This window comes from Piliocolobus tephrosceles, chromosome 20 (genome assembly GCF_002776525.5).
Source record: "Piliocolobus tephrosceles isolate RC106 chromosome 20, ASM277652v3, whole genome shotgun sequence".
NCBI classification, from domain to species: Eukaryota; Metazoa; Chordata; class Mammalia; order Primates; family Cercopithecidae; genus Piliocolobus; species Piliocolobus tephrosceles.
The window spans coordinates 27,411,773-27,438,194 of NC_045453.1; the positions used below are offsets into that span (position 1 = coordinate 27,411,773).

The 26,422-nt window shown below is 42.1% G+C and overlaps 1 protein-coding gene across 1 annotated transcript in view; it reads left to right on the forward strand.

Annotated features, from left to right (window-relative positions):
• Positions 1-24,163, forward strand: part of DOK5 (docking protein 5) — a 172,862-nt gene extending 148,699 nt beyond the window's left edge. The window contains exons 7-8 of the mRNA XM_023189579.2: positions 15,440-15,560; positions 23,689-24,163. Coding sequence (XP_023045347.1) covers positions 15,440-15,560; positions 23,689-23,753 — 186 coding nt within the window. The 3' untranslated portion in view covers positions 23,754-24,163. The remainder of the gene's footprint in view (positions 1-15,439; positions 15,561-23,688) is intronic.
• The last annotated feature ends 2,259 nt before the right edge of the window (positions 24,164-26,422 follow it).

Below are 26,422 nucleotides of genomic sequence, written 5' to 3' on the forward strand. Positions count from 1 at the left end.
GAAACAAGAACAAATTATAAGTGATTACGTTTTCTCATTGGAGAAAATGGGATCCTTTTAAGGATTCATTCTTCCTGTAACACAAAGGGGAATGCACCGAATCCAGCAGATGGAGGAAAGAGGAGGAACCAGAACTGATGTGCAGGTCTCTGTATGCCCTAAGAATGGCTTACTCATCAGCCACGTGGTTGCCTCATGATTATTACAAAACTTGTTCAATAACATCTGCATCTCAGTTCCAGAGGAATTGGTTACTGCCACTTAGCATAGCAATTAGCATATTAAGCAGTTTGTATTGATTAAATGAACCTGCTTCATCAAGCAGAACGAGCCCCCCAAAATGCAGCTAATGTATTTTTCTCAATAAATTACGCCCCACGCCAAGCCATACAAGATACATTTGTGAGAACTTTAGGAAGGTATTTTATAAACCTCAGAAATACTGATTTTTCAGACTTAGTAAAAGGATTACACATGGCACAAACACATTTTTTTATTTTTAATGTCTTTTAGAAAATGGATTGTCTATGATCATTGTTCTTTTTTAAAAGAGACCATTTGGTCTGAATCTTGTGGAAATACAGGGACCATTTTAAGATTCAGTTAAAAACATACTTGTTATTCATGAAATATTTTGAATATTTCTTTCTAGTTAGAGACTCAAAATTATGTTTGGTTTCTTTGAGGACTGTTTGCTGTTCTCCTTTGAATTTCCCCTGGTTTTCATTTTCTAGTGTCATTTGGAGAAAACCGAAAGTGTTAGGGATGGTGCTGGGGGGAGGACTTATAAAACCACAGTGTATGAAGTAGGAAAATATTTCCTCTTTATAAGACTGCGTTTAGAGGAGTAATGCACTTAACGTATCCCTCAGTGCCTCATCCACAGATACAGCGTCCTTGAAAGTGGTGAATAGAATACTGTGCAAGTGAGCGAGGAAGCTGTGATTTATTTTGAGTTGCATTAATTTCAAAATAAAGCATTTGGATTAAAAGATTCTATTGGCAGCATGATATAAAGTGCAGATAGTGCAAAAGAACATACACTATAAAACAAGTCTCTGTCCCATCATCCCAGACCCCCAATTTACATTCTCAGAAGCCAACACTATACCAGATTCCTTTGAATCTCTCCAGAATATAAATTGTTTAATAGATATAAAACATTTATTAATACATTCATTCATTCTACACATACAAGTACCTTTGCTCTGTAAGGCCTTGTTCCAAGAAGCAGGAGTACAACAGAGAACAAGGACTAGTCTGTCCTCAAGGAGTTTACTACATTGCTGTGGGTGGAGAAGCCAATCAACAATCAATATGTAAATATATATCAAGAATTGATGGATGCTATTAAGAAGACATCAGTGTAAGGCAGAGAGAATGACCAGAAATGGTCACTCTGGTAAACTGATACCCAGGCACACAGCTGAGGCAAGTGAAGGAGGAGCACTGAAAATTCTTTTTTTTATTTTTTATTTTTTTGAGATGGAGTCTCGCTCTGTCGCCCAGGCTGGAGTGCGGTGGCCAGATCTCGGCTCACTACAAGCTCCGTCTCCTGGGTTTACACCATTCTCCTGCCTCAGCCTTCCGAGTAGCTGGGACTACAGGCGACTGCCACCTCGCCCGGCTAGTTTTTTTTGCATTTTTTTAGTAGAGACGGGGTTTCACCGTGTTAGCCAGGATGGTCTCGATCTCCTGACCTCGTGATCCACCCGCCTCGGCCTCCCAAAGTGCTGGGATTACAGGCTTGAGCCACCACGCCCGGCCTGAAAATTCTTAAGGGCCAGGTGCTTTGGGCAGAGGGGCCCTTAAGTGCGAAAGCCCTGAGGCGGTCTGTGCTTTGCATGTGCATGTGCAAAGAGGTGGGTGATTTTGGAGCAGATGAAATGAGAAGAGCATAGTAGGTGAATTCTGAAGGAAACTGTGAGCCAGATCCTGTCTGACCCTGTAGCTATGAGCTATGGATTTTCCTTGGGGAGAGTTGCGTAGTCATTGGAGGGTTTTGAGAAAGGGGTGATATGCTAACTTTGTTTTCGAATTGATCGCCCTGGAAGCTGTTTGGAAAAGACTGGGGGTGCCCAGAGCAAGGATATAAGCAAGAAGATGAGTTAAACGCTACTGCAGTCATCTGAGTATCTAGGTGAGCATCGGGGTACGGAGCAAGATGGTGGTGATGGAGGTGAGGGAAAGTGGTGGATTCTGGATATATTTGTGAAGATTGGACCAACAGGATTTGCTGATACATAAGAAGTCTTAAAGAGTAGAGGAGACAGTCAGTCTCAAGACTGTGGTTTTTTTGTGTGTGTTTTAACCGGAACAACATGTAGAATGGAGGAAACCTCTACTTGAAAGGGGGAGAGGTTGAGGGGAGAGGAGCATGAGAAACAACAGTTCAGGACATGTTAAACAGGAGATGCCTACCAGTCATCTGGGTGGGAGTGGGAAATAGTCTGTTAAATACATAACTCTGAGATTTGGGGGAGAGATAAGGGTTGCTGATTTCCGAATGGAAATTGTCAGGTTGTAGATAGACAGTATTTAAACCCATCTGAATGACAAGCTCTCTCTGTGAATTGGTTTAGATTGATAATTGCCTTCCTTTGTTTTTACGATCATTTCGTATCACTGCACAAAGATTTACATTTTCTCTTCTTATTGGCTACAGATTAGTCTGTTGCACAATAATGTGAAGGTAAGACTCGTCTGTGTAAGAATAAAAATGAAATTACCAACTCATCTGCTTTTTTGATATAGCAGTAACATAAGTAATTTTTGAGTCAGTCTAAAAATCCATTTTAACATGCAAATTAAAATGAAATTCTAATATTCATTTAAAAACTGGTTATCAGAACAGTCCTCAATATAGTAGGTCCCAGGAGGAAAGTTGTGGTCAGCAGGGAAAAAAAAATGTTACAAAGGAGATTGTGTCAGAATTTAATTTTACCGTCTCATCTGGTAAATTAAAAAGTGGTTACGAGATGAACAAACAAAGTATGATACAGCCAAAGGATGGACTGAGATCCAGACATTAAAATGATGCTGTAGAAGACAGTATTTAGGAATGTTAGGATAAGTTCATAATATACTAGATGAAAAAACAGAATGGCGTAAGAATATGTCCAGTTTGTGTTAAATATACATTATGTATGTACCTTTTTAAAAATATTGGCCCTGGCAAAGAAAAAAAGAAAGAAACAGAGAGAGAGAGACAGAGAGAGAGGAGAGAGGAAGGAAGTGTGGAAGAAAATATACTAATATGTTCAAAAATGGTTTTTATTTCCTTGTTTTGTTTTTCTGGGTAATGGATACGGGGTGATTTAAAATCTACCTTATATGGTTTTCTGTGTTTTCTGAACATAAAAAATACAGCAAAAGTAAGAATAACATAATTTATTACGTGCAAAAAAAACCCAGTAATAGGCTGGGTGCAGTGGCTCACACCTGTAATCCCAGCACTTTGGGAGGCTGAGATGGGTGGATCACAAGGTCAAGAGATCGAGACCATCCTGGCCAACATGGTGAACCCCCATCTCTACTAAAAATACAAAAGTTAGCTGGATGTGGTGGCACACACCTGTAGTCCCAGCTGCTTGGGAAGCTGAGGCAGGAGAATCACTTGAACCCGGGAGGCGGAGGTTGCAGTGAGCCAAGATCGCACCATTGCAGCACTCCACCCTGGAGACAGAGCGAGACTCCGTCTCAAAAAAAAAAAAAAAAAGAAAAGAAAAGAAAAGGTAGTATCACAAAATATGGACATCCCCACTTTTTGGTGCCACGCAAAATACTACCAGACCCAAAGACAGAGCTATCTTGGAGACTGTAAACTCCCTGCAGGGGTCATGGCTGAATGTGAGGGTTTAGAGCTTTTTTGCTTTTTTCCTGTTCCTGCAATGGTTCCATGCCTATAGTAACATCTTAACTCAAGCTTGTTCTTTGGATTCATTGTACATTCACTGAAACCAGGTGATTCAATGTATTCTCTAAGCATATTATTTGGTGGTTTTATGTATGGCTTTTTGTCGTTGTTGCCTAAAAATATTTTAAGGCTTCTGCCCTCAAGCTAGAAATACAGTCCAATAACAGATATTTAGATTTGAAAAGAATCTAATGTGAATGCTTCTATTATAACCTTTTTCAGAAAGTCTTTCTAAAGACAATATCATCATATAGAGCTAATTATAAATATTGGTAATAACTATGGAACTCCACAATGAATTATGCAGGACCTAAGAATTGGCTGCAAAGCGAGAACTATTTTCTCTCTTTTTTATTGGCAAGATATTAAGAACTAAGGGAGATTAAGTAATGAGCCTAGGGTCATGCAGTTATTAGTGGCAGATTCCAGACTTTAACTCAGATTTTCTGACTTTCATGTGGGCTCTTACCACAGTGGAAAATTTCCCAGAATGATTGGTCTAAAGGTAATAAATAGCACAGAACAATAATTCTCGAAGCATGGGTCCTAAATCATTAAGATCAAAACCATCTGGGAACTTGCTACAAAATACAAATTCTTGGCCGGGAGTGGTGGCTCACGCCTGTAATCCCAGCACTTTGGGAGGCCAAGGCGGGTGGATCACCTGAGGTCAGGAGTTCGAGACCAGTCTGGCCAACATCGTGAAACCTCATCTCTACTAAAAATACAAAAATTAGCTAGGTGTGCTGGCGTGTCCCTGTAATCCCAGCTTCTCCGGAGGCTGAGGCAGGAGAATCACTTGAACCCAGGTGGTAGAGGTTGCAGTGAGCCAAGATCGCACCATTGCACTCTAGCCTTGGTGACAAGAGCAAAACTCCATCTCAAAAAAAAAAAAAAAAAAAAAATTCCTGGACTCCACCCCTGGAAACCCTAGGAGTGGGGCCAGGAATCTGCATTTGAACAAGCCCTCCAGGTAATGCTTCTGCTTGCAGTTGGATAACTGAACTGCTGACCCAGGACCCAGAAAGCATAGGGAGATCATGTTTCACATATTATTTTCACAGAAGAATAAGTAGGCAGAACCCAAAGGTATTGTTCAGGAAGCCACCTGGAGAACGTCAGTGAATGTAGAGGGTAGTGTAGATGAGAGCCGAGATTTCAGCAGAGTGAGAAAAGCAGGTATTCAGAGGCTGGCTTCATTTGGAACGTGGTTTTACTCTTTCTCTCTTGGACTGAGATGGTCCTTCTGACTCAACTTTGCCCATGTTTTGTGCTTGAAATATTGATAGAAAATTAGTTGGGTTTTGTATATGAAACAGAAGATACGATTAGAATTGGAAGTTTCTCAGGTTGAGAATGTGTTCAGGCGTGGATGTGACTTCCGAATCAGCTGAATCTTGTCAAGACAGTGTCTTTATTCAGTCGCTTTAGGGCCCAGGTTGAATGAAAGGAAAATTACAATGCAATTTGCATATGCAGAGTTGGTACTGGCAAAGACCCCACTTGAGTTATTCATACTTTAAGGAGCAACCTGATGAAAATTTAGGAACTTGATGAGGATGGCATTAAGTATTGAGGTACTGATCTTTTTGCCATGTGAAGATTTATGCTCCTTTCTGAATGAATCCAGACTGATGTCACAAAGACGACATATGGTACTCATGACTGACTGAAGCAGAAAACAATTACATCCTGTTGTGTTGTTCAATTTTGCAAAACACAATGCTCTACCATAAAAACAGTTGGATTCCAGAGAAGGACAATATGGTACAGTATTGAGGCTAAGACCTGCCACTGCCCTGCACTCCTGGTCTCAGACTCATGAAAGAAGTGCACTAGCAACAAGTTAAGTGTCAGTGAAACCAAATGAGGAACCGGGAAACCAGAAATGCATTTGGCAGATGTGGGAGACAGTTGTTTTTCTTTTCTCAGTGACAAGCTATGCACAGTGGTCCAGTCATTAGAATCTTTTTGTCTCCCAAGAGGGCTGATAGAATTTTCTCACCATTATGAGGAAAGGGCCTTGGCAGTCAGCCCTTCACTCACTGTGAGTAGTGGGAAGGTTTTACAAGGCTTTTACTGTGCTGTTAACGACAATAATGACGGGGGACCGTGCTTCAGCCAGTTGTCAGTCATGTCTTCCTTCAATGGTACTTTCCCCGGGGCTGCTTGACCAGAAGTAACCACTCACTAATTCATCATATCATGCTATTTTTTTTTTTTTTTCAGACAGAGTCTCGCTGTGTCGCCCAGGCTGGACTGCAGTGGCACGTCTCGGCTCACTGCAAGCTCCACCTCCCCAGTTCATGCCATTTTCCTGCCTCAGCCTCCCAAGTAGCTGGGCCTACAGGCACCTGCCACCATGCCATGCTAATTTTTTGTATTTTTGCTTTTTTTTGGTATTTTTAGTAGAGATGGGGTTTCACCATGTTAGCCAAGATGGTCTCAATCTCCTAACCTCGTGATCCGCCTGCCTCGGCTTCCCAAAGTGCTGGGATTATTATCATATTTTTAACATAATTTTCAGGGCATATACTACTATCTGCTTTTTTTTTGGTAACAGGTTTATTGAGATACGAACATACCACATGTACCGTACCATACACATGTACCCTTTCAAACTGTATGATTTAATGGTTTTAATGTAGTCAGATTTGTGAAACTATCACAATTGATTCCAAAACATTTTCTTTTTTTTTTTGAAGTCAAAGAAACCACACCTCCTTCAGCTATCACCTCTGCATACCAAAATTAAAATTCTAAGCTCCTCAGTCAACTGGAAGGACGTCTGTTCTCTGCTAAGGGCATTCAAAAGTTAACCTGAAAAACTAGTTCAGCCCATGATGGGAAGTGAGGGTCAGATATGCCTCATGATACCCTCCTCCCTTTGGAGTTCAGGCAGAACTGACCAGCATTCACATTAAAACACAGACCTTAAGACTGACAAAACAGAGTCTTTGTAGGAGTAAGATACCAACATGAGAGATAGCAGGCCCTGAAAGAAATTGAAGTATTTTACCCCAAAATATATTTATTTGACATATTTTGAAATGACCCTGCAAAGCTGTCTCTTGTGGGGAAAATCTACATTCTGTAGAGAATCTTCTTCCCTTTCCAGGTTTTTTCTCTGATGCAGGAGAGAATTAACTAAGAGTCTGGTGCCCTTTTAATTCTGATAAGATACATTTACCATCTATTCTTTCTGAAGCCTGGCACCTGAAGGCTTCATCTGCATCATAAAAACCTTGGTCTCCACAACCCCTTATCTTAACTCGGATACTCCTTTCTGTTAATTCCAGGCCTTTAGATAAATTCCTCCAACCAATTGCCAATCAGAAAATTTTTGAATCTACCTATGACCTGGAAGCCCCCATGTGGAGTTGTCTCACCTATTCTGGATCAAACCAATGTACATCTTTTTTTTTTTTTTTTTTTTTTTTTTTTGAGACGGAGTCTCTGTACCCCAGGCTGGAGTTCAGTGGCCGGATCTCAGCTCACTGCAAGCTCCGCCTCCCGGGTTCACGCCATTCTCCTGCCTCAGCCTCCCAAGTAGCTGGGACTACAGGCGCCCGCCACCTCGCCTGGCTAGTTTTTTGTATGTTTTAGTAGAGATGGGGTTTCACCATGTTAGCCAGGATGGTCTCGATCTCCTGACCTCGTGATCTGCCCGTCTCAGCCTCCCAAAGTGCTGGGATTACAGGCTTGAGCCACCGCGCCCGGCTAAACCAATGCACATCTTATTTGTATTGTTGATGTCTTATATCTCCCTAAAATATGTGAAACCACGCTGTAGCCCAACCACCTTGGACAGATGTTCTCAGGATCTAGTGGGGCTGTGTCATGGGCCATGGTCAGTCATATTTGGATCAGAATAAATCTTCTCAAATATTTTTGACGGTACCCTCTAGGCCTCAGCAACCACGGATCTATGTTCTCTCTAGGGAATTGTTTATTTGGGACATTTCATATAAATGGAATATCTTAGTTTATTTTTACTGCTATAACAGAATACCAAAGACTGGGTAATTTATAATGAACAGAAATTTACTTCTCACAGTTCTAGAGGCTGGGAAGTCCAAGATCAAGGTGCTGGCATCTTGGAAAAGGCCTTCCTGTTGTGTCGTAACATGGTGGAAAGTATCACATGGTGAAAGAGTAGAGAGGGCAGGAAGAGAGACCAAGAGGGGATGAACCTACTCCTGCAGTAATAAACCTGAAACCGCCTTTGAAAAATTATGACAGTAAGAGAAATCTGACATGGCTGACTCCATCTTGATTCTAGCCTCACAAGCTGGCTGCCTTCATTTATTCCTGGGCATGGGCCAAGCTAACTTTGAGAGAAATTTAGTTTTTAGTTTAAATGATAATAGCCCTTTCCCAAAACTAAACTACCCTGTAAAATTAATGAAAGGCCAAGTTAGGAGGATAAAAGGGGTCTGAATTCTTCTAAGATGTAGATGTAGTTTAAAAATAACCAGACATTATACTAGAGGCCACAAGATTTGCAACTTCCCCAATTATTCCTGCAAATAACATCACTATTGCAGAACCTGAGATTGGCCTTTTGAGATGGCTTTTCAGATTTCTGCATTTCTGACAACCAGATGGCCCCAACCAGATCTGTAACTCAGTTAGTCCTGTGGTCCCACCCAGAAGTGGGCTCAACACATGAGGACCATTTTCCACACCCTTATGATTGCATCTCCAACCAATCAGCAACACCAACGCGCAAACCCCTGCCTGCCAAACTATCTTTAAAAAGCTCCTGACCTCTGAGCCTTCAGTGAGATTGATTTGACTTATAACTCCATTTCCCACGTGGTGTGTCTGACTTCACGTCAATTAAGCTCTTTCTTTCCTGCAATGCCGTGATCTCCATGTATTGATTTGATTTGTGCAATGGGCAGGAAGAACTCCTCAGATGGTTACAAATGAACTCCTGAGATAATGGCAGCACTTTTGAAAGGTTCCGCCTCCCAAAACAGTCACAAGACAAATTTCAACAGGACTTTTGGAGGGGACAAACATTCAAGCCATAGCATGGAATAATACAATCCCTGCACTTTCGTGACTAGCACAATGTTTTCAGAATCATACGTGTTGTAGCATGTATCAGAACTTCATTCTTCTTTTTATAGCCATCTGAATATTTTTGTTAATTTCTATACAGTTTCATCATGTGTCTCTAATAACTAAGAGAAAAGAGACCTGTAGTCCCAAACAACTCGCATGAAGCAAAGCGACTTCTGCTTCTACATTATAACATGGGGCTCTTGTTCCATGGTTAGCTTCTCTCCCGAGCAGCATGATGCTTTTTGGGCATTCAAAACCCAGTTGATGACATAAGTTGATTGATTGCTTTATGACTCACTTAGGCCAGGTTGGGCAGACACCTGCATGCATTCCTGCTGTTTAGAGGGAAAGTTCTAGTGTTGAAGTACAAGAAGGCATTTGTTTGACTTTCACAAAGACTTGTCTTTCTACTCTGGTGGGATCTTGAGCTAACACTGCTAATAGAATTAATAAATGTGCAGTGCTAAACTCCTCTGCTGTTGGATGGTCCTAAATGATTGTGCATATACACATAAGAAAGATCTTTCCCCAAGGCCCTGCTTCTGCTCATCACTTGAATGGCAAAGACGAGTGAAGTAGTCTTATTGCCACGTTCCCCACAGTCAGTCACAGCCATGTTAATTTAACCGGGACCTAAACCCACAGTCAGTCACAGTTATGTTCATTTAACCTGGACCTAAAATTTCAGCATGAATTCAGCCTTGGGCTAACAGTGCTTCTAACTTGATAACTTGGTTAGGATTTATTTTGAAGACTGTTTTCTGCTACTTAGGCAAAGCCTGGGTTCATTCATTCATTCATTACACATTTGTTAAGTCTCTGAAGGCTGTAGTTAGGTGCTGGGGATAGGATACAGAGATAAAAGATAATCCCTACTTTTCAGCAGTTCATGGTCTAGAGCAGGAGCTAGGTTAGTGACTATCACAAAACAGTGAAATGATGAGATATCTGGTAGAAGCACCTGATCCTGTTAAGGGAGGAGAAGAGATATCAGGAGAGTATGCAAAGGAGGTGTCTCCTGAGCTGACTCCTGAAGGGAAGGTTGAAGTTAACCATGTAAGTAATGGAGAGAACCTTTGGGCTTAGGAGCAGATGTGCAATGGATTTCCTGGTGGTTGGAACTGGCTGGGCTGAGTGGTGTGGTTTAGGCTGTGTTAAGGCCTGAGATGGGAAGGGTATCAAGATCAGAGCCCCCCAGTCTAAGAAGTTTGGCCATTAGCGTGAGGATATATAGTCCCTTGACCAGTTAACTCAGGAGACTGGGCTGGATATCCCCCATGGTTCTTCCAACTCTAATGTTCCATGATTCTTTTAAATTTTTCTGACACAGGAACAGTGGACTATTTGTAATTTTTGTGGTTGTTTTTTATAGAGTCCAGGGACATGATTTTAGTAGGTTATACGGGGTCAGGAATGTGGGTTACGTATGGTATACAGTTTGTTCCACGATAGCACCATTTCTTTTTCTTTTTTTTATATATGAAGTCTCATTCTTTCGCCCAGGCTGGAGTGCAGTGGCATGATCTCAGCTCACTGCCACCATGTCTGGCTAACTTTTGTATTTTTAGTAGAGACAGGGTTTCAACCATGTTGGCCAGGCTGGTTTTGAACTCCTGACCTCATGATCCATCCACCTTGGCCTCCCAAAGTGCTAGGATTACAGGCATGAGCCACCGCACCCGGCCACACCATTTCTATATCGCCGCTGAGCTCAGATGTATTGGAAAAATTGGAAATTCATTACAATATTAAGGTTGTGTTGGTTCCTAAGCAATTTTTCCTGAGAAAAGGAAGCGTAGATTACCAGGAGTGAAATTGTAACCTTAAGCTGGAAAGGAAAAGGTACTTAATAGACTGGTGCACAGGCAGGGCCTCTTCCAGAAGATGAGCCATGAGCACAGGTCCCTGGACTCCCTCCCTGTTACGGGGTTTGCCCAGCCTTTGCAGTTGTGCTCAGCTCCTGCTCATGTGGCTGCACAGCCACCATTGCCAACTTTCTGCAAGAGCCCCTTCTCCACATCTATCACCTGGACTCCCTCAAACCAGCACTTCCAATCAAGTGTTTTCTACATTTTTTATAACCCCAAATCAACCTCCAGTCTGGCTGGGCTGTGCAAGCTATCCCCCAAAGTAACAATGACTCTGGTTGTAAATAGGCATACATTTGAATGGTCAACCCACCCCCTGAATTTTCCCACAGTTTTGTGAATGGGAGGTTTTTCAAGAATGTCTGTTTCACCTTACAGGGGAAATCCCCATACTTTACAATCCTATGGCTTGGAGTAATTTTTATTTTTACTTGTTAATGTGAAGATATTATATTTATTGTAAAAAAACTATATAAACTATATATGTTTTTAAGTAGGAAGACTGTAATCTTTCTCTCCAAATACAGTAAGCCCTCATTTAACGTTGTTGATAGATTCTGTCACTTTAGCAGAAGGACATATAACAAAACCAATTTTCCCGTAGGCTGACTGATATAAAGAAGAGTTAAATTCCTATAGCATATTTCTGGTTACAAAATCCTTACCAAACTTCTAGATAAAGGCAAAAACACTTCTAATATTACACATTGAAATAGATGTGAGCTATACGTACATTTAAGAAAGATTAATAAAAACAAGATGATTATTTACCCAGTGATTCCAGTTCAGGATCACGGGTGGCCAGAGCCCATCTCTGCAGCTCTGGGCGCCAAATGGGACCCAGCCTGGACAGGAGGCCCTCCCATCCCAGGACACACTCACCCATACCCACACTCACCGAGACAGGGACCATTTAGACACACCAATGAAGCCAACAGGCAATTTTGGGATATGAAAGGAAAGCAGAGGACCCAGAGGAAACCCAAGCAGGTGTGGGGAGAACATGCCAAATCTACACAGACAGTGATCCTGCCAGGAAGAGATTTTTACGTTCACATCAAAGTCGTAATGAAACAAAGCTGAGTGAATTGACGTTATTTGAGGACCTGCGGCACTCCAGGTAACCCAATTTTAACTCCTCCAAAAATGAGTGCTAACTGCTATTTCCACCAGGGTGGTACATCAGTGCCACTTGCAACCCTCCACTGGTGGTTGATATCAAGCATGGGGTACTTGGAGCGTCACAGGAGAGGGAGCGGAAATCTGCCTGCTGGATTCTCGCCAAATGACTTCCTAAGTCTTTTCTCCCTTAAACAATTATGCAGATATTTCTGCATTGTTAAAAGGCTTTTCTTTTTGTCCAAAGACAATTAAAATGCTCCTTTCATAAAATTAGATACTTTTCCAAAGGGTTGAGAAAGAACTAGGGAGCCAGGCTTTGTACTGTTCTCCTCTTCAAAACGTGGCATTGCTATCATTTCACTCTCGATCCCAAATCAGCTTTCTAAAAATACAGTCAAATCATGCTGGGCTGCCTAAATATATTTGCAGTGAAGCAGTGAATAATTTGAAGTGACTAGTATTCCACAAATGTTTTCTTTATATAAATTTTCTGTTAAATTAAATAGAATCTCTTTATAATAAGAAAATCAAATAACCAGTACCTCTAAATTGAGTTATTTTCCTTCTTTTATTTTTTGAATTCCATGCACATGAAATAGAATGTTACTAAGAGTCACTGGTAAATCATTTTGGATTTTTTTAGACTTTTGTGTGTACGGAAATAACCACTAAGAGAAGTTGATGAGGTGAGGGATATGTTAATTAGCTCGAGTGAATCTTTTTATTGTATATACATAGATCAAAACATCACATTGTACTCTATAAATATGTATACTTATTATTTGTCCATTAAAAATACATTTTAAAAATTAAAAACAGGAAACAGCCGCAGAATTTTTCTACTAGCTTAGTACTTAGGTTTTGGACCTTTTAATCTAAGAGTTTATTTTTAGGAAAAGTTGTCCTCATGGAACCTAATGCTTTATGATTCCACTTGGGGACATGTTTTGGTAATTGTGGAATTATGATAGGACAGGGAATTTGATTCAGCAAATGTAAATTCAATGCCTATAAATTAAATTATATTTTGAATGAGTATATAATCTTTATTTCAAGTTGAATCTCATCAACTACAAGGAGTTTTGGTCTTCAACATAGGAAGCCTCCTATTATTTTGGCTTTACTGAGTGAATTATGCCTGAAACTACCAGGCTGATGAGATGTGTACAGTGGAGACTTTTTTTTCTTTAAGAGATTGAAAATATTTTTTAAAAAATCCTAAAATGTTCATTGCAATTTCTAATCATCATCATCATCATCATCATCATCATCATCATCATCATCATCGTCTTCATTTTTCCTTTTTACCTATTTGTTGCTAGGTAAGGCTAAGTAGGTATCATCTCATCAAACTCTCATACTTCCCAAATGGACAGATGTTTAATGCCAATAATTTTCATATGAGTAACTAAAATGACATTGCACCAGGTCTGTAACCCCCGTGTTTCCTTCGTGGTACAATATATAAATGTTTCATTCCCAATTCATGTAAATCTTCCATCTTTGCCAAGTATTACATTGTGCCTACATGTAGATAACCGGGCCTTGAATGAGGGGATACTTAAATAGCCGTCAGCTTTCGCCAGTGTCCAATTACCTTCCAATGAACATCTTGCATAAGTCTTTGTGGGTGAATTTTTTTTTTTTTTTTTGAGACGGAGTCTCGCTCTGTCGCCCGGGCTGGACTGCAGTGGCGGGATCTCAGCTCACTGCAAGCTCCGTCTCCCGGGTTTACGCCATTCTCCTGCCTCAGCCTCTCGAGTAGCTGGGACTACAGGTGCCCGCCACCTCGCCTGGCTAGTTTTTTGTATTTTTTAGTAGAGACGGGGTTTCACCGTGTTAGCCAGGATGGTCTCGATCTCCTGACCTCGTGATCCGCCCGTCTTGGCCTCCCAAAGTGCTGGGATTACAGGCTTGAGCCACCGCGCCCAGCCCTGTGGGTGAATTTTTTTAAAGATGGGAATGGATTATTTGATATTCAAGTATCCGGGAAATCCAACTTTGCAAATAGTCACTTCTTACACAATGGCATAATCAACCGCATCATGATTGTGTCTAAGACCAGGGCTCAGATACGGGGGTGCCTGGAGGGCTGCTTCCACTTGCACCGCCATTCTTCTTGCATGCGTTGACCCCGTTCACCTTTCCTTTTATTCTACCCATCCTACAGGCTCTTTTCTCTCTGAAACTTTCCTTCTTTTGTACAATGGTTTCCCCCATGTGGTTGGTCAGGCCATTGACTGCTCTCTGAATCTGGGAGACTAGAACTGTGTCTTTGGAGTTGCCTGCTGCCGAAAGCCATTCCATCTGTTTTCCTCCCTCAATGTCTGGAACAATAATTTGTTGAGAAAAGTTGCTTGTTCAAGCAGACTTTTTTTCTTCTCTTTCTGATGCTGGAACACCCAACACAAGCCAGTTTAAACTGACAAGAATTAGGCCAGGTGTGGTGGCTCACACCTGTAATCCCAGCATTCTGGGGGGCTAAGGTGGGTGGTCAGGAGTTTGAAACCAGCCTGGCCAACATGGAGAAACCCCATCTCTACTAAAAATAAAAAACAAAAATAGCCAGGCGTGGTGGCGTGCGCCTGTAGTTCCAGCTACACGGGAGACTGAGGCAGGAGAACTGTTTTGAGCCCAGAGGCGGAGGTTGCAGTGAGCTGAGATTGTGCCACCGCACTCCAGCCTTGGTGACAGAGCAAGACTCTGTCTCAAAAACAAACCTACAAACAACAACAAACAAAAAAACAAAAAAACAAAACTGAAAAGAATGAAATGGCTAATACAATTGAAAAGTCTGGGGCCAGCCTCTGGATTCAGTGGGATCCATGGTCTCAGTGGAGCTTGTCAAGATTTCTCTCCTTTTCTTGGCTGTCTTCTTCTGAACGGTGTCTACTCACTGTCACCTGGTCCCTTTGTAGTTCCAAGATAGGCTCCAGTCTCCTCTGCAACCTCTTATCAACTCCACAAGAAGGTTCGTTTATTCAACACATGTTACTTGCATATCTCCTGTGTGCAAGGCAATATTCTAGACTCTGGGGATAGAGCAATGAACAAAGCAGTCACAAATCTTTAGCTCACTTCTGCTGATTCTCTCTGCCACAAAAATCCTAATAATGTCTCAACGAATTCTTTCTGATTGGTCTGGCATGGCTCACCAGCCCAACCCTAAAGTGAATGGGGGAGTCAGCCCCACCAGGACTGGAGGGACTGAGCTGAGTTGGAGGGAAGCTCCCCAGAGGAACATCACCAATGCACTGTTGCAAGCAGGGTAAAGAATGGAGGCTGCTAAGTAAGCAAAAACAGTAGCTGGCCACCGTGCCCACTGCCATCAGTCGATGCCCATTGATTTGCAGCCTGGCCAGCTCTGTGGTTCTTGTACTCCATGCTCCCCTGTTCCCTCAGTCAGGCCTCTTTCAGCCCCAGTGTTCCTGATGCACAACTTTCTTCCCTTTGGCTGCAGCTCCAGATGAAGATGAGTGAGCGGGCCGCCTCGCTGAGCACCATGGTGCCCCTGCCTCGCAGCGCCTACTGGCAGCACATCACACGGCAGCACAGCACGGGGCAGCTCTACCGCCTGCAAGGTAAGCGCGGTGCTGCCTGTGTCCGGGGTGTGGGCCAGGCCTGGCAGTTCTGGGGAGAGGGTTCAGTTCAACTCCCAGCTGTTGCATGCCAGCTGGTTAGTGCCCTTCCTCCAAAGGTAGGACCCCCATCAAGGCCTCGCAACATGATGCGCTTCATCTTTGCAGAGCCATACTTCTCAGATATTTGCATTTATCACAGTGTCCTGGGGGAAGGCACTTAAAATGCAGATTCTTGGGTTTCATCCCCAGAGACTCTAGATCTTAAGGCACAGGATGTGGCTGAGCAATCTGCACTTTTAACAGACCGTACACAGGGTCTGGGCGAGGGGCCAGGGACCAGGTTTCAAGAAATGATGTAGTGGACTGATGAATCACAGCATCAGCATTACTTGACGTCTTGCTGGAAATGCAAATTTCCATGCCCTTCCCCACACCTACTGAATCAGGAGCTCTGAGGGTGGGGCCAGGCCGTGTGTGTTTGAACAAGCCCTCCGGGTGATTCTCCCGAGACCTCAGGTCTAGGAGCCAATGTTTGGCTGGATGGGACCCTGGACTGAGGCCAGAAGCCATGGCTTCAGGTTTGCTGAATGACTTTAGGCAAATCCTAGTAAGCCCTTCTTTCAGAGGAGTGGTCTCTGAAGCACGAGACAGAATGGCCCATAGTGCAGACAATGTGAACAATTACAAATTCTATTTAAACTGGCTGGGCATGGTGGCTCACACCTGTAATCCCAGCACTTTGGGAGGCTGAGGCTGGCAGATCACCTGAGGTCAGGAGTTGTAGGCCAGCCTAGTCAACGTGGTGAAGCCCTGTCTCTACTAAAAACAAATACAAAATTTAGCTGGGCACGGTGGTGTGTGCCTATAATCCCAGCTGAGTCAGGGGAATCGCTTAAACCCGGGAGGCATAGGTTGCAGTGAGCCGAATCATGCCATTGCACTCCAGCTTGGACAACAAGAACAAATCTCTGTCTGAAAAAAAAAAAAAAAATTCTATTTAAACCTTCTCCTGTCCCTTCAAACATGGTTTTTTTTTTACATTTCATATTACATAAGAATATCTTATGCACATATAATTTATAAACAAGCAAACAAACCTATGTGGAGTATACTTGCAAAAAAACCTCTTTAATGATGAGGTGCAAGATCACCAAACTCGAAATAGCAGGCCCTGGACTACACGTAGTTTACATGCAGAAATTTGCTGAATAAATGAATGCAAGAATGAATGAATGACCACGGAAGACGGCAGCCTCAGTCCTCCATGCCCGCTCTGAACCCTGGTCACAACAGCCTTTTTCTCAGTCTTTGCTGCTGGTCCTTTCTCCCCCCAGGCAACTTTTCCTGTAGGCTGCGCCCGTCCCGCATCCTAGTTGACTCCTGCTCACCTCCAGGTCTCACCTCCAGCGCCCCTCAGACTCCAAGGAAGCCTCCAGACTTTCTTGTAGATTGCGTGGACACCTCTGATGATGCGCACTCATAAGATGCAGATGATGACCAGTGTTCATTTCATATTTATCTATGTGGCCACTTGACTCACGGTCAGCTCTCCTAGGAAGCAATAATGTCCAGGAGGCAGGACAGCTGCGCCTCTGTCTTTATCATTTTATCCCCCGGTGCCTTGCATGCCTTCCATTAGTATTTGTTGAAAGAATGCATAATGTTAAGAAGGCACTGGGGATATTTACATTTTAGTTTTCATGACTCTGTGCTCTGTTCACTAGCAGAGAGTACGGCACATAGCAGATGCTGCCAAAAAAAAAAAAAAAAAAAAAAAAAAATCCTGAGTGCCTCTGTGAACAACTGAGCAAATGACTGAATTAATAATTGACAAATAGGCTTACCTTCCAAGATATCTCTGCAGAGAGAATGGGTTAGATCGGGTTGTCACAAATGCCACTGAGCCCCTTTAAACTTCAAACATTTTTTGCAATATTTGAGTTATCACAGTTTTTGTCATATACGTACCAGAATGTTATTCAATTTCACTCTCTTCTATTTGAATACACCTTTTTTTTTTTAAAAAAGCATATTTTACTACCTTAATACTGCTATATCCACTGGTTATACTTTTTTTGTTGTTGAGACAGGGTCGGGCTCTTCGCCTAGGCTGGAGTGCAGCGGTGCGATCATGGGTCACTGCAGTCTCAACCTCCTGAGCACCAGTGATCCTCCTGCCTCAGCCTACCGAATAGCTGAGACTACAGGTGTGTGCCACCAAGCCCAGCTAATTTATTGTTTTTTGTTTTTAGTAGAGAGGAGGTCTTACTGTGTTGCACAGACTGGACTCAAACTTCTGAGCTCAAGCAATCTTCCTGCCTTGGCCTCCCGAAGTGCTGGAATTATAGGTATCAGCCACTGCACCCAGCTAGTTATGCTTTTTAATAGACAATAAAATAAATAATAGGTATTGAAGATTTAAAATATGCTCACAGAGTACCTAATATTATCTTGCTTATTACAAGTGGCTATTTAAACAAGAAGTAAATTAAAAAAAAAAAATTTATTCTTCTACCTATACTGCCTACCTTCCCTCTCCCCTCCTTTTCATGCCCCTTAGAAAAAGAAAATAAGATTGGGCAAAGTTAATGACTTGGTGGCCCGGTGTGCCATACGATGAAGTTACAGAGCCTTTAATGTCTTCTTGTTTTGCTGGTGATTATGGATTGTAATTCCTCTGGCCAATTCACCTACACTGATGAATTTTAGGCTTTTTTGTTTGTTTGTTTGTTTTCTGGCAAATCTGGAGGTTATGGTTGAAAATCATACAGACCCTTAGGGAGGAATTTGCCAAATCGGTTTGAGAATAATGGTCTTTTTCTCAAATTTAGTCTTCGAGAGCCACCTGCTGGTTGATTTGGGAATTACCATTTTATTACCGTTTTTGGTGGGGAAAGGGAGGTGCTAGTTTTGACACATGCCGTACAAGACATACATAATCTACCTTCACTGCTTCTCCCACTTCATTTTAAAATTTTCATAGAAATTCTCTTCTATGATAATACAGATACAAAATCAACATTGGAAGTAGGTTTATAATGAAAACTGGCTGGGTGTGGTAGCTCATGGCTATAATCACAGCCCTTTGGGAGGCTGAGGTGGGTGGATCACCTGAGGTCCGGAGTTCAAGACCAGCCTGGCCAACATGGTGAAACCCCACCTCTACTAAAAATACCAAAATTAGCTGGGCGCGGTGGCGGGCATCTGTAATTCCAGCTACTCGGAAGGCTGAGGTGGGAGAATTGCTTGAACCCAGGAAACAGAGGTTGCAGTGAGCCAAGATCATGCCACAGCACTCCAGCCTGGGCAACAAGAGTGAAACTCTGTCTCAGTAAAAAAAAAAAAAAAAAAAGAAAGAAAGAAAATTATGGAAGAAACTTACAGAAGCAATCAACAAGTTTATGTTGAACACTCTTCACTGGATTCTTTTAGGAATGCATTGGATAAAATAACAGCAGTTACATCAGTAGTATTTCCCAAATTATGTTCCTTGGAAAGCTAACTCTGGTAGATAGCACCTTCCCCCTAAGAAAAGTACTGTGGTCAAACGAGTTTAGGGGAAATGCTACATGTTAAATTCTCATGGAGAGTCAGAAAACAAATCAATAATTTCAGGGCTCTGAGATGTCCTGCAATAAAAAAAACCTGATTAAACTTGTTTAAACCAAAGCTCTGCACATCTATTTGGACATGAAACCTCTTCTCCCTCTTGCTATATGAGCAAACATTCACATGCCACCAGTGCAGTGCTGAAATCTCAGATTTCATCATTACGAGGGAGACAAACCATATTCAATGGGGTCTTTCTAAAAGCTACTCTTTCTGAGGACCTACTGTGTACTGGCTTTCCACGGAGACCTAACATACATGATCTCATTTAGATCCCAAAACAGCTGCTTGACAGGGTATTTTATTCCCATTTGCTGTTTGGAAACTGGGAATTTGAAAGGTTACTAAGGTGTCCAAGACTACCTATCTAAGTAGCAAAGATTGTAAGGTTTTTATCTCTCATTCATCCATCCGTCCATTCTTTGCTTACTCAGTAAATGTTTATGGAGCATCTAGTTTAGGCCAAGCGCTGTGCTAGATGACAGACATACCTGGGACTCCCAGGCAGGGACATTCCTCCCCTCTTAGAGCTTATAATCTAATGGAGAGTCACAATCCATAATCAATAGTTAATTTCAGATTTGGTAGATGGAACAGTGGAAAAGAAAGTTTTTATGATAAAGAAGGTGAGGCAGAGCTGTTGGGTTTGAGAAGACACTGACAAAGGAACTTCTTGAGATGGGGTAGTCAGTGGAAGCCCCTGCATCACCCGAAGACTTTAAGTCTAAAAGAGGCAGCCATACCAAGAGCCAGGGGAAGGCATTCTCCATAGAGAGGTCAGCAAATGCAAAGGCCCTGAGTCACAAATTAGCTGCCTGAGTTCAAAGATCAGGAAGGAGCCAATGTGGCTGGTGCCTAAGGGACATAAAGAGACGGCGGGGGTGGTGATCACAGGTGACCAAGACTTGCTTATTCTAAGTGTGAGGGGAAGCATTAGAGGGTCCTCCTCAGCATGGCAGTGTCAGATTTAATTGACATTTTCATTCAAGGGATTGCAAGAGAACAGGAGAGGAAGTGGGAGACTAGCCCCAAGACTGTTGCACATGAGCGCCGGAGGGTCTGCTTCAGTACAATGCTCCTCTAACTCTCTCACCTCCTTCTCAAAGTTATCATCTCAGCAAGCTTTACCCTTAGGCCAAAGTGCTTCATTGCTCTAGTATTTTCAGAGCTCTTCTGTGGGAATTGCCTTGGAAGATAGCATCACTTGTTTCAAAACAAAAACAAGAAAAACTAGGCACCTATATCACAGATCGGACTTAAGGTAATTTGAGGAAATCAAAGGGTGACACTGACAGTTGTGTCACTGAACCAGGCATCTTCCATTTAGCCTTATGTGGTTCTCCTGACAACCGCGAGAGTTGGTGAGAGTGGGACTATCCTCTCCATTTCAATGACTGAAGAAATGGAGACCTTTGGAGGTTAAGGTCTTACTCCAGGCCACATGGCTGGTGGATGTAGGCACTGGCATTAGTGCTCCGGTGCCCTGACTTCTAATCCAGGGCTATTGCCTTCATCATATGGTCTTACCTGTGGGAGGAAGTCATGCCTCCATGTGTGATTTCAAATGCAGGTTCCCTGAGGCCTAAATGCCTCTAGAGGATTCATTCCAACCCATGCAATTTACATTTTGATTTTAAAGATCATAGATTCTTGGAGCAAGGGGCTACTTTGGAGAAGTTAACATTGTTTTTTTCAGTATTAATCCTAACACAGTCACAAACATCATATGGGCAGAAGTTAAGAGGGAAGCAATAGATTCAGATCCAAGCAAATCTGAAAGGTGTCAAACCCACGTGTCTACAGGGTCCACGCAGGCTGTGCAGATGAGTAAACGGGACAGGCCTAGGAGTGGCAAGGTCCCTGGCGGATGTCAGGGAGAGCAGCAGTCGGCTGTCTGCAGATGGTCATGCTTAGCAGAATGTAGGGCTAGTTTTGCCTTCCAGTTTTCCAGGAGTACAGGGAAATTGACATCTTTATGGGCAGTCAGCAGCTATTTAAATATTAATAAGCAATTCCAAATGTTTTAAAGCCTGTGGAGGCCAGAGAACAGGTCTGGGCCCAGATGTGGTCTACAGGTTCTTACCAGCTTGTGACTTTTGTGTGAACTGTAACAATGTAGGGAGGGTTGGAGAGCCTTTCATTCCATTTGCTGGCCTTACACTAAACACAGCGTTCAAACCATGCACGAAAGACTCAGCCTTCAGGATAGAAGCTGTAAGCGTTTTCATTTCGACTTGACCTCAAGTGAATGCTGTCAGTCATTTTTCTGTGCAGTTGACTAAAACTTTGGATTCTGCACTAACAATATTTGTATGGTCTCTGCTCCCTGAAGGAGATTTTGATACACTCTCATAAAGATATTCCTGGATTTTTACTTATAGTACTCAAACTCATTAATACAATTTCTCTGCGTTATGCTGCGTGCATGCATCTGTGTGTTGGAAGGAGAATAGAATGTGTGTTCAAACCGGCTGGGAGTTTGGGAGAAATGATTTCTAATTATTTGGGATATATTAATATTCAAGACTTAGCTAATAATAATCACTGCTGTTATGTACTAGCAACTATATGACTGGACAAATCATTTTCCTTTGGTTCAGATTTGAGTCTTGCAAGTATCTGAATCCAAGATGTTCTTTTTTGCTTGTTTCTGTTTTGGTGTTGAGACCATAGTAATAGATTTAAGACTGTACAGCGGTCGGGCATGGTGGCTCAAGCCTGTAATCCCAGCACTTTGGGAGGCTGAGGCGGGCGGATCACGAGGTCAGGAGATCAAGACCATCCTGGCTAGCCCGGTGAAACCCCGTCTCTACTAAAAAATACAAAAAAAAAAAAAAAAAACAAACTAGCTGGGCGAGGTGGCGGGCGCCTGTAGTCCCACCTACTCGGGTGGCTGAGGCAGGAGAATGGCGTGAGCCCGGGAGGCGGAGCTTGCAGTGAGCTGAGATCTGGCCACTGCACTCCAGCTTGGGCGACAGAGCGAGACTCCGAATCAAAAAAAAAAAAAAAAAGACTGTACAGCTCATGAAGCCATTTCTACTTCCTTTATTCTTCAACAGACTGTGAGGAGGGGGAACAAATGTTTTCTCCCCATTCCACAGGAGTGGAAAATGAGTCAAAGTGATGTTGTTCCTTGTCTAAGTTCATGCTTCTGGGAGGAAGATCAAATGGGACTTGAACTGAGGTCAGGGCTGCTTATGATAAGATGATAGAGCATAAACTCAAGGCTTAAGGGCCACACGTTACCATAAACATTTTTGCATGGTTTAGCGTTTAAAAACAACATTGCCAGGTGCGGTGGCTCACGGTTGTAGTCTCAGTACTTTGGGAGGCCAAGGCAGACCACTTGAGCCCAGCAGTTTGAGACCAGCCTAGGCGATGTGGCGAGACCCCATCCGTATAAAAAACACAAAAATTAGTCGCGTGCAGTGGTGGCCCACACCTGTGGTCCTAGTTACATGAGAGGCTGAGGTGGGAGGATCACCTGAGCATGCCACTGCACTCCAGCCCGGGGGGGATTTAAAAAAAAAAAAACAAAAAAAACCCATAAAAATGAAAACAACATTTTTTTGAATGTGTGTGGGTGGGGCGGACATGCTCCACTGGCTGCAGTCCTGTTTCTTGTGCCTGCTTGATGCACACATTTACTCACCAAGGCTGCGGAAGTTTGTTTTGAAGGCTTTGCGCTAAGTCCTGAGCTCTCCACCTAGCTGGGTACATTTCTTTGCTTGTGGTAACCCTTGGGCAGCAGGTGGCAGTAGAACCTCTAGTTTTGGTTAAATCAGAGCAGTATTATCTACAGGGATGGGCAAACTAGGGCTTGTGAGCCAAATCCAGTCTGCTGTCTGTTTTCATTAATAAAGCATTATTAGGACGTCCAGGCCCATTCATTACATATTAACTATGGTTGCTTTTGTGCTACAGGCAGCAGGGCTGAGTAGCGGCAATGAGACCATATGGTTTACAAAACCTAAAATATTTAGTGTCTGGCTCTTTCTAGAAAATGCTTGACAACCATATATTATTAATATGTCACAAAGATCTTGTGTGTTGCCTTCTTGAATTTTTAAACTCTGTTTGGTCTGAAATCTAAACCTGAAATAATAAAGGCTAAATGAATTTTAGGAAGTTCTCCTTAACATTTACAAGATTAGCAAAGTGTAAGCGTAAGACTGCCTTATTGCTGCTCAGGTTTCCAAAAAGTATTCTAGCTAAAAGTTTCCATAGTTCTGTCTCATTTCTCCTAAATGCCCTGGATGTAGGGATTGAGGCAGATGAAAAATTAAGGAAGAAAATAATTGCTAATGGACTGGCCGTAGCTCAACCCAGAGGCCACATGCAAATGATATGTAAATCATACAGTATCTATAACTCATTTACATATCATCGTGAGTAACCTTTGGAAAAAATTCTGCCTTAAGTACATTTACTTATTTCTGTTATAGAGAAAGTTGTTACCAGCTAATTTGATTGTGGGTTCTCTCTTGTAACTGTTGATTTTAAATTCTTTTTGGAAAAGATGTTGCCAGCCCTCTGAAGCTTCATCGAACAGAGACTTTTCCAGCCTACAGATCTGAGCACTGACAGTAACTGCCAAGAATTGTTAACACACTTGTGATGTGTCAGCCACAGATTCACCCAGGAGGTTACAGAATGACAGCAAGGGAAGTGACGACGAAGAGAAGAAGCTTAACGTCCTGGCTAATTGTGTGGTCATTGGGAAACTCTGCAATACAATAATTTTCTTTATTTTCTTTTTCTTTTTTAAATTCCTAGCGTAATTGAAACATGCTCTACAGATATTGACTCTGTGTTCCCTCTTTTACAGCTGGACAGAAAGAAGTCAATGTCACGAAATGATTTTCTATTGTACATACCTTGTCCCTTGCACTTCTCTGAATCTGTACTTTTGTGGATTCTTGTGATTTTCCTTCCAAGTGTTTCAGTTGTATGACAGTCAGTATTGACAATAAAATGGCTTTTAATGATTTGTTGTTTGTTTACGCCCTATTCCTCAGTTATTATTACTGTGGTTCTGATTAACTACTGGAAATTATAGTTGATTATATCACCAATTAGTTAAATCAGTGCTTTGACTCACTCTTATCTGTTCTGTTCAAAACTATTCTTTCAAAGAACCCGTTAGTATTGTTTACAGGGTTACAGTTTTTCTCATATGCTTTCCTAACCCTCCTATCCCCTTTTTTAAAAGCGTTTATTTTGTTCGGAGTACCTTCATAAAACATTTGAAAATAAAAGATCATTCTTCATTCATATGTTCTTTGGATTCTTGGAACATGTTTTTCTCTATCCTAGGTATTTCTGAAGGGTGTGTGGACATTTTGCATGTGAGCTTTGAGTGTATTGGGTATTGTGTTTAATATGAATTCAACCATTCAAGCATTTTCTCACTCATTCATTAACGTGGTCTGTATTATCTATGGGTTTCCGGCACTGTACTGGTGTCCGGGGACATAGAAATCAAAAGACACAGTCTTTGTTGCCAAAGACCTTAATTCCGGAAGAGTACCACAAGAAAATCAAGTTGGAAATCTCATACAGTGACACCTGCTAAATGGGCCCCCGGTGGCCGTGAACTTCTAAAGAGAAGGTCAGTGCTGGATGTGAATTGAATTTTGTGAGCACCGAAAGTTAGAGTTCCTCTAAAGCTGCAGAGCAAGCAGGGATCGTGTCTGCCCGTTTCACTGCTCTTTGCCAGATAAAGTACAGGCTACTCAATTAAATTTGAATTTCAGATAAGCAATGCATAGTTTTATAGATCTGAGTTAGCTGGGATTTCCAAGGACACTGCTGGTCAGGATGTGTTTTTTTAAGGGGTTGAGAAATATTGGGGAAAGGATTGAATTCAACTAACAATTAATTAGTAGATTAGGGATATATAAATTATCTAGTGCGAATGGCTTCCCGGAAATGCATTTGTGTTCTCTCTGCGTTCTCTGTAGCTACTTTTCACACAATTTTAGCTGATCCTACTTCTCTCAGGGGTCTTCATTTTTGTGTTTTACAAATTTGGTTTGCCAGGCACATTTGATAATTACCTCACTGTTCATTTTCCTGACTTTATCTGGTTCTTATTTTATTTTCTTTGTCTTCTAAGACTGTCTCACAATAGATTCTCCATGATTCCCAGGGCCTTGGCAGCCAATGGGAGGATTAAGTTGAAGAAGTAGATAGAGGAAATGGAATTAAAGAAATAATTATAATTTTAATGAAGTTAAAATTACTGAAGCAAGCCTCAAGCTAATGAGTGTGCAAAGAAATGTTGCTGAATGTAGGTAACTATAAGTGAGAACCTCTTTTAGGATTTTTAAGAAAAGAAACGTATTGACAGAAAAGAGCATTCGATTAGGTTATGCTATTAGCTTTTATTTATTGCCGGGCACAACTCTAAGTGTTTTTGTGGTACTATCTCAATCGCCACAATAGCTCCATGAGGTAAGTATAACTATCTTCATTTTACAAATGGGGAAACGGAGCCTCAAGGAGTCTAAATTATGTAATTAATATGCCCAAGATCTTTTACCTACTAAATGATAGATTCATGTTTGAACCCAGGTAATCTGATTGCTGAGTCTGCTCTGTAAATCCCTAAGGCCAGCTTCCTTAGGGGAAAGCAAACTTATTCTGTAAAGAGTTGGGATGCAAATATTTTAGGCTTTCTGGGTCATATGGTCTCTGTTGCCTTCTAGTGCAAAAGCAACCACAGACTGTTTTGTGTTTTGTTTCGTTTTGTTTTTTGAGATGGGTCTTGTTCTGTTACCCAGGCTGGAGTGCAGTGGCACTATCTTGGCTCACTGCAGCCTCCCCGTCCCAGGTTCAAGCAATTCTCCTGCCTCAGCCTCCTGAGTAGCTGGAATTACAGACACGTGCCACCACGCCTGGCTAATTTTTCTGTGTGTATTTTTAGTAGAGATGGGGTTTCACTGTGTTGGCCAAGCTGGTCTTGAACTCCTGACCTCAAGTGATCCACCTGTCTCGGCTTCCCAAAGTGCTGGGATTACAGGTGCGAGCCACCATATGCAGCCTGCTTTTAATGTACATAGACAGATAGACATGGCTGTTTCAATTAAACTTTATTCACAAATACAAGTGGCAGATTTGACTCAATTCTGGATCCTCTGCTCTAAAATAAAAACCTCAAATACTATCTTATATTAATTTCACAGTTTCAGGTAGAGAACATAAGAAATTTAAATACTTTAATATCTGGCCTAAAATAAGGGGAGTGATAA